At 45.5% G+C, this 13,735-nt stretch overlaps 1 protein-coding gene across 1 annotated transcript; it reads right to left on the bottom strand.

Annotated features, from left to right (window-relative positions):
* Positions 1-8,698: 8,698 nt before the first annotated feature.
* On the bottom strand, positions 8,699-12,515 carry LOC103635651 (MLO-like protein 1). Its single transcript, XM_008658057.3, has 14 exons — positions 12,272-12,515; positions 12,118-12,175; positions 11,400-11,629; positions 11,064-11,180; positions 10,902-10,956; positions 10,456-10,538; positions 10,282-10,356; positions 10,094-10,182; positions 9,949-9,998; positions 9,812-9,852; positions 9,515-9,724; positions 9,349-9,416; positions 9,188-9,248; positions 8,699-9,106 (listed from the first exon to the last, which is right to left on the bottom strand). Exons 1-14 carry the CDS (start codon positions 12,392-12,394, stop codon positions 8,891-8,893), a joined length of 1,476 nt encoding a protein of 491 aa, XP_008656279.1. The 5' UTR covers positions 12,395-12,515; the 3' UTR covers positions 8,699-8,890.
* Between the last annotated feature and the right edge of the window lie 1,220 nt (positions 12,516-13,735).

The following is a 13,735-nucleotide window of genomic DNA, read 5'->3' as shown; positions in this document are numbered from 1 at the left end:
GAACTGCTCAGCTTCGGGAATTTGGGGAGCCACTCCGCTATAATTCACCGGACTGTCCGGTGCAACACCGGACTGTCCGGTGTGCCAGCGGAGGCAACGTCTACCGCGCCAACGGTCGTCTGCAAAAGGTGAACAGTGAGCTACAGTGCATAGACTACGCGCGCAGAAGTCAGAGCAGGCGCAGATGGCGCACCGGACATTGAACAGGACCTGTCCGGTGCACCACCGGACTGTCCAGTGGCCCCACATGTCAGAGCTCCAACGGTCGAACCCTAACGGTTGGGTGACGTGGCTGGCGCACTGGACAGTGTCCGGTGGCTTGCCGGACTGTCCGGTGCGCCATACGACAGCAGCCATCCCCAACGGCCACTTTAGTGGTTGGGGCTATAAATATCCCCAACCACCACTCATTCAAGGCATCCAAGTTTTCAGCCAACGCATTCAATACAAGAGCTATAGCATTCAATTCAAGACACAGTTAGAGTGAATCAAAATCTCTCCAAGTCCCAATTCCACTCAAAGCAATAGTGACTAGAAGAGAGTTTTGCCGTGTTCTTTTGAGCTCTTGCGCTTGGATCGCTTTTCTTCTTCCTTCTTTCTTGTTCCCAGGATCATTGTAATCAAAGCAAGAGACACCAATTGTGTGGTGGTCCTTGTGGGGACTTAGTGTCCCGTTTGATTGAGAAGAGAAGCTCACTCGGTCTAGGTGACCGTTTGAGAGAGGGAAAGGGTTGAAAGAGACCCGGTCTTTGTGACCACCTCAACGGGGAGTAGGTTTGCAAGAACCGAACCTCGGTAAAACAAATCACCGTGTCATCTGCTCTATTTCTTTGGTTGATTTGTTTTCGCCCTCTCTTTCGGACTCGATTATATTTCTAACGCTAACCCCGGCTTGTAGTTGTGCTTAAAGTTTATAAATTTCAGATTCCGCCTATTCACCCCCCTCTAGGCGACTTTCACCTTCCTTGGTCACCGTCTGAGTTCGGTTGCGCCTGAGAATCCATGGTCGTCACTGTCTTTTGGGTAGGGCGTAGCATATGGCTGGTTATTTTAGGGTTTTTTTGCTAGTATGCTAGTTGCCTTGTCGTGTTGCCTTATTAGGCTAGGACCTGGGGCCTGGTGCGCTGCCGTGCTAGGCTTGGTGGCCGGTTTGGCCTCAACTCATTCATATAAACACGACAGGTGTACACGTATAAAATAACCATGGGTAATCGAGTTCGGATTATTGCTTCCCAAACCCATACCCGTTTACCCAATGGGTAGAGATTTTGTCCCATATCTATACCCATGGGGACAATTTTTGTCCCATACCCGTACCCTAATAGGGGAATTCCCCACAGGTTGACGGGTATCGCGTCCCCATTGACATCTCTAATGCTAATGTTGAAGAAGCAACTGGACCTCCATATGAAGATCTCTCAAATGATTTCTTCGGGGGTATATCCACGGAGCACTCAGATTTAAGGGAAATTAAATGGGAGCGTACAAATGAGATGTTTGGTAATACTGGTCAGGATGTTGACCATTGCACTAAGATGAACATGTTTTCTCTTACCTATAACACATATTTTCTTGGTGTTTCTTGCACTGAGTTAAACGTGGGTGAGAGAACTGAAAGCACTCGCAATGGCAATAATAGTTACCTTTCTATGCAGAAAGGCTATTCGCACGCAGAATGGGGAGGATATTCTCATTCAGATTATATCTCGGTTGATAGGGTTGATGAAGGATCACTGCATGATTTGCCACATGGGTTTTCACAAAACAATGATCAATATGAGATGGAGCAGTTCCCATAGAATGTATGTGAAAGCAGTTCTACGCAGATGAGCTTTTCAGACCAATATTGTGATGATACATCTTCCTCCCAAAATTTAATAAATCAAAGGCACCACTTATATTTCAGTTCACCAAGCAACGTTACTTATGAATCCTATACAGAAAAGTTTGGTCCACCTAGTGGTCTTTTGCACAAAGTAATTCCAAAGTGCAAAAGCAAACTGTGACACAATACTTCAGTCTGAGGTATGATCTAGGTGGCATAGGAGGAAGAGGGAATGATGGTCAATATACGGATCATGCACCAGAGTGGTCAGAGTCTGGACGTGGTGGATGGAATGAGGGTTCTGGAAATAATCATAGGGAAGGACTGATGTCATACAAGCAGTTCGTTCAGGAACTTGACGATGATGTTTCACCAGTCGAAGCTCAAAGCAGTCAGATAGGTAGATGTGACAAAGCATGTAAATGTCTCTTTGGAAAATCCCAGGACAAGCTGAAAGCAGCGTCAGAAGAACTTGGACATAAGATCCGGGGGTTTTCAAGTGAGAACTTTGCTCTACAACCCAGCAATCTGCCTAGTGCAGATCATGAGGAAGGGGATGACTTTTATGAGCTTCAACCTGCTGATTACTACAACTTGATTTCCAAATTGCTGAAGGAAAATGTGAACAGGCAACCTGAGCAGCCCGACTATTATGTCGTTCGCAATCACATTGTAGTGCTCTGGTGTTCTAGTCCTTGCACTAATTGGATGAGTATCGCGACATTCTTGTTGCTACTGATTTTGGAGACAGCGTTTTCAACCAGTTTTTGGACGAAGTTTGTCGGTTGAGACATGTGGTTGTAGATGGTGTACCACATGGTGTTCAAGTGACGTTAGGCATGGTACTTGCAGCATTCCGGGCAGCGCGTGGTGTTGCAACTAAGCATGAGGCGAAACTATTTTTGGACTAGCATTTGGCAAATCTGGTGTATGCTATTGCTACCTCCCTTACTGATCTCTCCATGGCCTTATGGGATCTGTATGATCCATATGAAGTGAGCAGAGACCACTGCTATATTCCTGGTGGCAGTTCTCATTTTGTTCATGCATTTACTAGTGGAATCCTGATAGTCTATGGGCAGAACGTACCAAGGATACAATATGGAGGTGATGTGTTGAGGGTGCATGGTGATAAGATGGCGTTCCGTGGTGATATGGTCCTATGTACAGTTCCTCTTGGCGTGCTTCTTCTTTGGATTACTAGAAATTTGGACCTAGGCATTTTATCTGCATTGCTTGTCACTATTGCTTGAGGACAAGCAACGCTTTAACGGGGCGGTAATGTAACGTCCGACCTATGTCAGAGATCGCACAGGCCATTACTAGTGAGTACGTATTTGAATGTATAATGGTTGTGGGCCGTACTGGGCTGTAGTGGGCTATACTCATAACATTAGTATAAGTATGTTGTAAGACTTGAGGAAGGGGCATCGGAGAAATACCAGAAACCAAAACGAATCAACCTTCCGGTTGTTATCGTATTCCGGCGATCACCTGAGATTGCTCATCTGCTCACGTCAGCGATGCCGCACCGGCCAAGGGCCGTGATAGGTTAGGAGTGTATATATATACTCGAGTGTTGTGGGCTAAGGCCAATTACAATGGAGGTGTACACAATAACATAAATAGCATTCTAACACCCACCGTAGTCTCAACTCTATCCTATACAGATGTTTAGACTAGAGCAAAACTTGACGAAAACACTCGACAACACCCCTTGGTGAAGATGTCTGCGAATTGCAGCGAGGTGGGGACGCTGAGAACTCGAACGTCACTGGTGGCGACACGCTCGTAGACGAAGTGCAAATCGATCTTCACATGCTTTGTGCGTTGATGCGGATTGGTGGAGATGCAGACCGCGCTGATGTTGTCACAGTAGACGAGGGCAACACGCTGGAGGAGCCTCGGTTACGCCGTTGGCCTCATCGTGGTACTCGACCTCAGCTCTGGAGCGAGAGACGATAGGCTGGTGCATGGTGGCCTAGAGACGAGGTTGACGCCTAGGAACACAACGTAACAAGAAGTGGACTGGCGCGTGTTGGGACAACTAGCCCAGTCAGCGTCGGTGTAGACCACGAGCTTCGACGTTGAGGAGGGTCGGAGTAGAAGGCTGTTGTCGAGAGAGCCGCAGAGGTACCATAGGATCCGCTTGAGAGCAATGAGATGGGGCTCACGCGGAGTGTGCATATGCAGGCACACTTGCTGGACGGCATATGCAACGTCAGACCTAGAGAAGGTCAGGTACTGGAGTGCGCCGGCAGGCTTCGGTAGGACGTCGCGTTGGCGATCGGGGCCGTCGTCCTACCGGAGCTCGGCGCTCGTCCTACCGGAGGAAGAGACCCTAAGGCCGGTGCTTGGCGGTGATATAGAGGAAGTGCTGAAGGTGTCCCAGGTCCTTCATCGCGAACTCCCACTGAAGGGCGATGATCGTGCGCTTTAGGAGGTCGACAGTGGATGCCGTGAGCACAATGTCGTCGACGTAGAGTAGGAGGTAGACAGTGTCGTTGCTGCACTAGTAGATGAAGAGAGACATGTCCGACTTGGCCTCGATGAAGCTGATGGAGGCCAAGTAGGAGGCAAAGCAACTCTACCAATCTCGTGGCGCTCGCTTGAGGCCGTAAAGGGAGCGGTTCAGCCGGTAGACTAGATTCAGGCAAGCGACGTCAACGAAGCCGGTGGGCTGGCTGTAGTAGACAGTCTTCGTCAGAGCGCCATGGAGGAAGGCATTCTTGACATCGAGCTGATGGATCACTCACTCCTGAGAGAGGGCAAGGGAGAGAACGACTCGAACAGTGGCGAACTTGACGATAGGGCTGAAGGTCTCGTCGTAGTCCACTCTGGGGCGCTCGATGAAGCCCCCAGAGGACCTAACGAGCCTTGTAGCGGTCGAGGGAGCCGTCCGAGGTCATCTTGTGGCAAAAGAGCCACTTGCCGGTGACCACATTGGTGTCTGGTGGACACAACACTAGGTCCCAGGTGTGGTTGGCCAGTAGGGTCGTGTACTCCTCATCCATAGCGCGACACCAGTGAGGGTCGGCAAGGGCGGCGCAAGAGAAGGAGGGGACTGGGGAGGTGCCTAGTGGGTGGCAGCCGTGTCAGCCGCTAGGATCAGCCGGTCGATGGGGTGGAGAACGCCGGCTGCGCGACGAGTCACCATCGGGTGGATGTGCCCGGGGTCACGGTGGATGGCGACTGGGTGGTACACAGGAGGCTTGGTGCGGGCCGGCGGGGTGTCGAAAGCCGAGGGCGGGACCTACTCGCGGCGGTGATAGACGAGGGTAGGGTCAGCGAAGCGAGCCGCGCTTGTTGACGGGGCCGAGGCAACGAGAGCCGAGTGAGTTGCTACCCACGGCGATGGTAGACGAGGGCGAGTTCGGCGAAGTGGGCCGCGCTCGTCGACGGGGCCACGCATGGCGTAGGAGGGGTCGACCTGGCCACGCATAGCGTAGGCGTGGTCAATGGCGCCGCGTGTGGCACAGGCTGGGTCGACAGTACCTTGCATGGCGCAGGGGCCACGCGTGGCGCATGCAGGTCGACGGGGCCACACGAGGCGCGGGAAGAGGCACGAGCGGAGGCGTCGAGGCCATGCGTGGTAGAGGTGTATGGGGCTCGTACAACCCCGTGTTAGATGGGTAACATGACTTGTGGGTAAAGATACACAACCTCTGCAGAGTGTAAAACTGGTATATCAGTCGTGCTCACGGTCATGAGCGGCTCGGACTCTCACATGAGTAACTTATGGAATTACATTTAATTGGTCATTTACATCGCATTGTGGTTTATTTATTAATTGTGATCTCTCATCATTTGGGTTGGTATTTACTTATACTTAGTAATTGCTAATAAAACTTGACCAACTTATTAAAAGCAATGTTCAGCTTTAACCATTATTTGTTGATCAGCCTTACACTTCACATGAGCTCCCACCTTTGGTGAGTTCATGCACATTATTGCCCACAACTTGTTGAGCTATGATCTTTTGTGAGCTCACCCTTGCGATATATAACCCCCCACATGAGAAGAACAGGTAGCCCAAGAGGAGGTCTACTACGAGGAGTACGAGCTTGTCTAGGTGGCATCTCCCAGTCAGCTTGATGGCGCCAAGGAATAATTATTAGTTCGCTTAATTGTTATCATTTATTTTTGTAAGACTCTTCTACTATGTAATAATGAATGTGACATTTATCTCTATACACTCGGTCATTATATGTGTTGTTCTTCTTTGGCGCACATATAAGACGCACCCGGTTTTATCCCTTAAATTCGGGTGAGACAAAAGTTGTCACCTGTCAGATATCACTGGACCGGTTCGGTGGCACACCGGACCTCCCACTGTTCTTGCCATGACATTAGACCGTTGGACCAACCCTCTCGACTGCTGGGTTCACCATTGGTTCGATGGCACACCAAATCGGTTTGGTGCGGCTTTCTTCCAATGCCCAAAAATACCTCCCTCCATGCCAAGTCCGGTGGCACATCTGACCTCGTCCTATGCACCCTGCTGCCACAACCCCAAAACAACCTCTCTAAGTGTCGAGTTTGGTGCACTTAGAGCAACCAAACCTTGTCCATTTTTGGCACATCTTCTTTGGCTCCACATGGGCACTTCTATAACTAAGACACATATTCCTTGAGTTCATCCAAATATTCTAAGTCACCTCTTTTGTTGTAACCCAACCTCCAACTCAAATTGTACTTCTCTTCCAATCTTTTGCTACAATCAACTTCTGGAACCTCAAACTTCAACCTTTAGCACTCTTGCTAATCCAATGTGTTCCATTATGATCTTATGTTCATCAAGAACCTATCCAAATGTTGGAACGACCCAATGTCTAATTCCTTCTCCATTTCTCACTTTTTGCTCTTTCTCTAAACTTTGCACATTCAGTGAGCCCCTCTAGGTTCTTTTATTTGATACCTTATTCCTTAGTATTGAGATCATACTTGTTCTAATCTCTTGAGCTGACATACCTCGAGCATCATGATTTGAATTCATGGCATCAAATCATATCTTCCATCTTTCTAATTCTAAGCACAACATGACTCTGCATTGCTTGATTAGTCCCTCGACTCTATGCAAGTACTTTCTTCTTCACCTTAGCCATGGTCCCTTGGTCCTCAAGCCTCTGCTTGACCTTCACCTTCTCTTAGTCTCTCGAAGCCCTTTCCTTTTTGTCTTCACTCTATCAAGCTATCTTCAAGTCACATCATCTTGAGATTACTTCGAAATTCTTCTTCTGAACATGTGATCAAAGTTATCCTTCTGACATATCAAACCTTCTGTACATGAGACTTCTCAAATTCATCATCACTCATGTCTCATTATCTATTTGTCAATCATGATTTCTTCCTTATACTGTTGTGATATTCCATATTCATATATTCATCTGATTATCTTATGGAATATCCTCACATTTGATATGTGTTGAACCTTTGCACTCTTCTATCTGACCATACTAAAGTATATCCATTATACTTAGCTTTACTATTCAACACTTATCAAACTTGGTTAGTCCTTTAATAGTGTTTTCATTCAAATCACTAAAAGCCACAAAGGTTTAGATGCACTTTCAGTTGACACAAACATAGTAGATGATGTATTCAATGTTTATCTTCTTTTCTTAAAGCTGGTGGTTTGTACATCCTTCGAATTTTTCTTCTTATTTCTAGCATGTTGTATGGCATTAGCACTGAATTGTGTCTCACACGCCTTGAATGCATCATCCTTTGTTTGAGCCTTTCCTTCAACATCAATAGAGGCTAATAGATTCTCAATAGATATATTTTCCGTCCTGTGTTTCGAAGTTATGACAAAATCTCTCTAGGTTGGAGATAGTTTATCAATTATGCCTCTGCCACAAATGCATCAGGCAAGATGCATACAAGTTTCTAGAGCTCACCAATGATAAGTTGTATATCATAAGCTTTCTCAATTACAGATTGATTGCTATCCATCCTATAGTCATGATATCACTCAATAACATACAACTCATGCCCAACATCAAAGGCACCATACTTATATTCGATAGCCTCCATAGACTCTCTTGCACTCTTTTATGATCATATACACATCATAGAGCTTGCTAGACATCACGTTTAAGATGCAACCTACCGCTATCATATTATTCTTATTAAACTCAGCCTATTTTCCAATAGTTAGAGAACCTTCACAAGGCTTGAGAACCCAATAATTGTCCATAGTAGTGAGCCACAAATCAAAATTCGTGGACTATCTCTTAAAGTTTGATCCATCCAACTTCTCGGGTTTTATAGCATCAGCAAAACTGTTACCCATCTTATAGTGTCTACCGGATTTTTGGACTCTTAGCACTTGTAAGATTAAATTAGTTTATAAAGTACTCACTACATGAACAATGGATAAATCACACATAGCAAATTAAAATATATGTTCACATAGTAGATTAAATCTATCTTGAATGAACTCATCAATACTCAGAACAAGGATTGCTTCAACATGGTGAAAGATGAGTTCAGAGTGTTGTTGGATATCGTAGATGTCATAGTACACCTCAACTCGACAAGCAGTCATGTGATCACTGTTCAAAACCCCAATTTGGCTCAACCCGTGCATGTTCTTCAACGGAGCAAGGTTTTGTAGATACTACTGTCGCTATTGTCGTCATCACGCCGGCGTTAGAGATGGAGCCCGAGATCGCGTAACACGAAGGACTCTCCTGTCTTAAAATCGAACTCGTAGTAGATTGGTTGTTTTCATGTCATTATATAGGGCGTATAGACTAAGGATTACGATACTCAGAAGTATAGGAAACTAAAGCAGACTTGGTAACCATCTCCACGACTGGTAGATTCAGTTACGAACTTTCGCGCAAGGCAAGACAAAAATTGGAAGGATGAATGAACCTTTGCGCTTTATTCTGGAAATTATTATTAAGCATATTACACAATAGACTCGAACAATACAGGGAAAAAAAATCTGACAATAAACTGCAACGCTCCTCGGCTGCTGTGACAGTAAAAACGATGGCATTGTTCTTCAACTACAGGTCGGGCACACTGTCCAATCCGCCGCAATCACCTGATCTCTCATTCCGTGTTTCCGACGACCTTAGCATCCTCCCCAGCCTTGGCCATCTCAATCTTAACAGAAGGTCCTGCTGGATCGGCATTGTTGTTCTTCGCCGAGTCACTCTTGCTAAGAGCCCCCTTCAACCCCTTCCTCATCTTGACCTTCTGCGCCCAGACCAGGACGCCCTTCTGCACATGGTCGTTGAAGATCTCCTTCTTGTAGCAGCTCCCCATCTGTGCGCGAAACAAGAGGGGGGTTTAGTCATCGTACGTCGGAATAGAATAGAATAGGACCCAAGTCTGACTGACACGCACCTGGGTCACAATTGCGTACAGGGGCAGGGTGATGTAGCTGCAGAGAAGCTGGATGACAACCCTGCAGTGTCAGTTCAGTGGATGCAAGTGTCAAGAGAACGTATCGATCGAGATGAACGCGCAAACAAACTGCAGAGAAGCTTTGGAACGATTAGAAATACCCCATGACAAGCCTTGGAATGATAAAACGAAGATGTTCCATCATGCACGCGTCGAACCCGTACGTCGTCTGAAACGCCGAGGAGAGGAGAGGTCGTCAACGAATCTCTGTGCGCTTTTATTGCAAACGAAACGACGCATGGAAGAAACCAAAAAAAAAACACTCACCAGTATCCAGAAGAAGAAGGCGATCTCGAACGAGTTCTGGAAGAGGATGAAGTGGATCAGGTAGAGGATGATCCTAGGCTTGCCGAACCAGAAATGGCTGTCCGATGGCTTCACGATCACGTCGCCGTCGATCGCCGCGTGCTTCTTAGCCACGTCGTGGCCTAGCTGAGCTATGACGTGCTCCAGCTTAGTGCCAACGGCTAACAGAAGCTGCAGGGAGTATATAAAAAAAGAACTGAATAGCTACGCAGACCAGTGGCCAAGGAATCATCAACAGTTAGCTTGAGCAGCGCTTACGAGAAGGGGAAGGAAGGAGATCCAAAAGTATATGTGCCAGCCTGCAGATAGATTAATGCAATGCAAACGAGTGGTAAGTTGTTAATGACCCCTTGTGTTAGCACTTAGCAGAGGATATAGCTAAGTTTTTTTTTTACCGTTAACATTCAGCAACAGGAATATCACCACGAAGATCCACAGGTACCAGCTACGAAAGGAGCAGAAGCAGCATGGTCATGCTTTATTCAGGAAACAAGATCTGCGTATGTGTGTACCCCATTCTTTAATTTTAATTTAGATTACCTGATGCCTACCACTCTCCTAAAATCAGCCTCCAAAACCCTTACCATGTATCCATGGAAATCGAATTTTGGGTTTGAAGGGCAGTGAGTCTGTAATTTAGGGAAGGCAAACAATTAAACCATGTTTATTAGGCCAGGAAAAGAACAGAATAGCGCGGCTTATCATTTTGGGGCAGGGCAGATGCTTGCCTTGATAAAGCCAAGACGCATTGTGGTGTAATCTGATCTGGATACTGATCTGTAGAACTGTTTACCGAAAGAATGCTGGGGAAAAAAAAAAGAAGAAAGGAAAGTGAAAGCTAATAAGTTACGCGGTATAAAATAGAAGATAAAAATGATATGAGAATCAGATGCATTACTTACCAGCCAACTCACTATTACAGAATCTTTACCAATACCCTTAACACGGTTTTCCATAAACTCGTCACGCGTTGCTTTCTTAGGCCCTGAAATTTCAGTTCATTGTAATAAAACTATAGCTGACTATTCTTTTACAAGCAGAAATAAATATATCATAAAGGACATCTTTTTTTAAACGTACCAAGCAGAAGACTTTCTGCTTATATTAAAAAGGTCAATCCAAACTAGATAACGAAACAAGAGGAGGACAATAGAGAAATACGACTCCACTTAGGTCATGTATAATCTAGAGCTTTTAGATCGGTTTTCTAGACACAAGAGACAGCTCCATAGGGTTGACGGCTTCCCCGCATAAAAGACCACGAAAACAAAAGAAACTCTTTAAATCGATCTGTACTCGCACAAGAAGACTAAAGACTAGTTCAAAGGCTAGTTTAAGATCTTTATACCATTTTCAGAAGCATCTTTCTGGATTTCGTCCTCCCACTGTTTCCATTGGCGGATCTGACAAATATGAAAAATGTAAGGAACAGACAGCGAAAGTAGAGCCAGTTCTGCTGCTAAACCGCACCGCACCGCACCGCAAGGCATGCCAAAGGCTTGCTGTATACCTGTGCACTTCCTAGAAGCATAGTTGTGACGCTGAAAATGACATGCGTGATCGCCATGACGAATATGAAAATGTGCAGCTGGTGCGTGGCCTCCAGGGACAGAAGTGGAACTTTTCCCTGTAAATAAAAAAAAAAACAAACAGCACAACTTAAATGTACCGTTTAAAATCAAACCACAAGTAAATTTCTCAGTAAATTAGTTGGTGGGCGCGAGTCAAAACCACGTCTCAGCAAATTTCACCTGCCTCACCACAGCACGGCTCAAACAAAAAAGAAATTTGTAATGGACAATAAGGTTTATTCCAAAAGCTCGAATTCCAGGGTAGTTCTGATCACCTTGGAATGGCAGTGCTCAGCCCCATCAACTTCTTCGGCCAGCAACCGCCTACCAATCCTGCCAAGGGTAGTCCCGACATCGACGAAACTCGCCTTGGCGATGGCGGCGGCCTCGTCCGGCTTCTTGCACGGCAGCATGTCGAACGTCCAGTCTTCGGGGATGCATGTCTTCTGGATCATCCCCTGGAACACCGTCAGCAGCAGGGAGATGAACCCCAGAAGCATCAGCTCTGCATCGCACACAGAGACAAAGAGGTAAGGTTGTTTGTGCCGTAGACATCTGTATCTTTTCCGGAATCGTAGAGAAAAGGAAAAAGAAGACTGAGAGCATCTCCAAGAACGACCCTTCTAAAATTCACTCTAAATTATCTGAAAAAACCCGGAGTAGAGGATGACTATAGAAAACAAAAAAAAGTTACGTATTTTTGCTGTCAAATGAATCACACATGTTTTTTTCCCCCTTCTAAGATGCATTTTTAAATAGCCAATCGCCCGGTTTCGTTCTGGTTCTCTTCTACAGAGAGAGGGCAATCAGTCTCCGGTGTTCGTAGAGTAGTCAACAAGGCTCAGTGCATACGAGCTTTATCCTCGTAAAACTACTACTCTATTTTATTTTATAAAAAAAACCATCGCCATCTTTTTTTATCTATATCATTGTCTAATTTTATTATCTTCAGGTGAAAAAAAAAACATAAGGAGGGGGGTGAAATTGAGGCACCTTCTTTGACCTTGAGCAGCGCCTCGAAGAGCGGCTTCTGGTTCTTCTTCTTGAACGTCTGCAGGACACGACAGTACAGGTCGGTCACCCAGATTAGCGCCATGGACGTCGCCAGCAAGAGGCCGAGTGAATCCAGGAAGGAAATTACACACACCTTGCCGAGGTAGTGGAGGCCTCGCTCGGCCAGGAGCGAGAGGAGCACGATGAGCGAGCAAACCCCCGCGACGATCCACGTCGGCGTGAACTCCAGCGCCGTCTCCTCGGTCTCGGCCGCCATTGCGTTCAGCCCCCGTACTACGTCCGGCCTCCCCCCTGCTCCTGCAGAAAGCTAGCCTAGCGTCGGGATGAAAGGGCACGCGAGGCCGGAAGCAAAGAGAGACTCGCTTCTGCTACTCTGCGCTGCAGCTGCTGTACCTGGTCCTGTATATATACACACACATCCCAGGGTTCCAGCTGCTGCTAGCACATTCACGAGCTGATCGCTGCTGCGTCCAGCCTGCTTGCGCTTGAGGCGAGCCCATCTACTATCCAGACGACCCGGCCAAACGTGAGTAATTACTGGAGTTGATTAGACGATCCTTTCGGGAATTGTACTCGTAATTAAACTACTGGTCTGTTTATATGGATTACTAGCTAGCTACAATACCTACACTGATGGTGGCTTAGTTTTTTTTTGGGGGTGGGGGGGGGGGGGGGGTGCACTAAAATGCATGTGAAGTATGGCAAAACTATTGAGATAATAGTAGAATGCATGCATGAGACTAGTTTGTATTATATTAAACCAATTATGGTCATCACGTCAGATCATGTAGTAGTTACTACTAGATTGTGCTGCAACCGACAGTAACAACTTATCACGCACTGTCGGGACTCGGGTGGTAAGCTTAGGATCCAGAAACTTAGTGGTATATAGCTAATCGCCTCATAACGATGACGCCTCTCCGTCGGTTGAACCTGTGGCCTAATTAGGGATGGACTCGGATGTGTGGAGATCCGAATTATCCGTATTCGTATTTAAAAAAGTGCTAATATAGATATATATCTGTAATCATATTTGATTTTAATATGGATGTTAAATAGACATATTTAAGTTTGATTTTTCTCTATCCGCCGATTTAAGATTCGTACTCGACAAAACCTTAGAATATCCGATACTATTTGTATCCGAAAGGAAAAGGTATTCGATGAAACCATTTAAAAACTTATTTTTATTACTAATTACTAACTACAAATGATTTAAGATTTTAAATAATTATGTTAAAATGTAAAAAAATATTTATACCATAAATAAATAATTATGTAATCTCACATTACTAGTGATATACAATGATAAATTTTAATTAATATTAAAAGGTCTAATTTTGAATACATTAGATTATTGGAATTTTTAGAGCCCAAAATACAAATATACTTAATATACAAAAAAAAAGATTGTATTTAGAGTCCAAAATATAAATATAGCTGGTATAGATAATTTATTTAAAAATATGGTATTCAACTAAGTTTCAACTAAATAATGTATATGTACTATGTATTCGCCTAATAGTGATAACTAAGATAGATATTGCGCTGTCGGCTCATCCTATGACTTGGCAGCGATATTACTTCTCAGTCAAGC

Source organism: Zea mays, chromosome 8, assembly GCF_902167145.1.
Source record: "Zea mays cultivar B73 chromosome 8, Zm-B73-REFERENCE-NAM-5.0, whole genome shotgun sequence".
NCBI lineage: Eukaryota > Viridiplantae > Streptophyta > Magnoliopsida > Poales > Poaceae > Zea > Zea mays.
The sequence above is the reverse complement of the archived record's forward strand: the minus strand, read 5'-3'. Positions and strand labels throughout refer to the sequence as shown.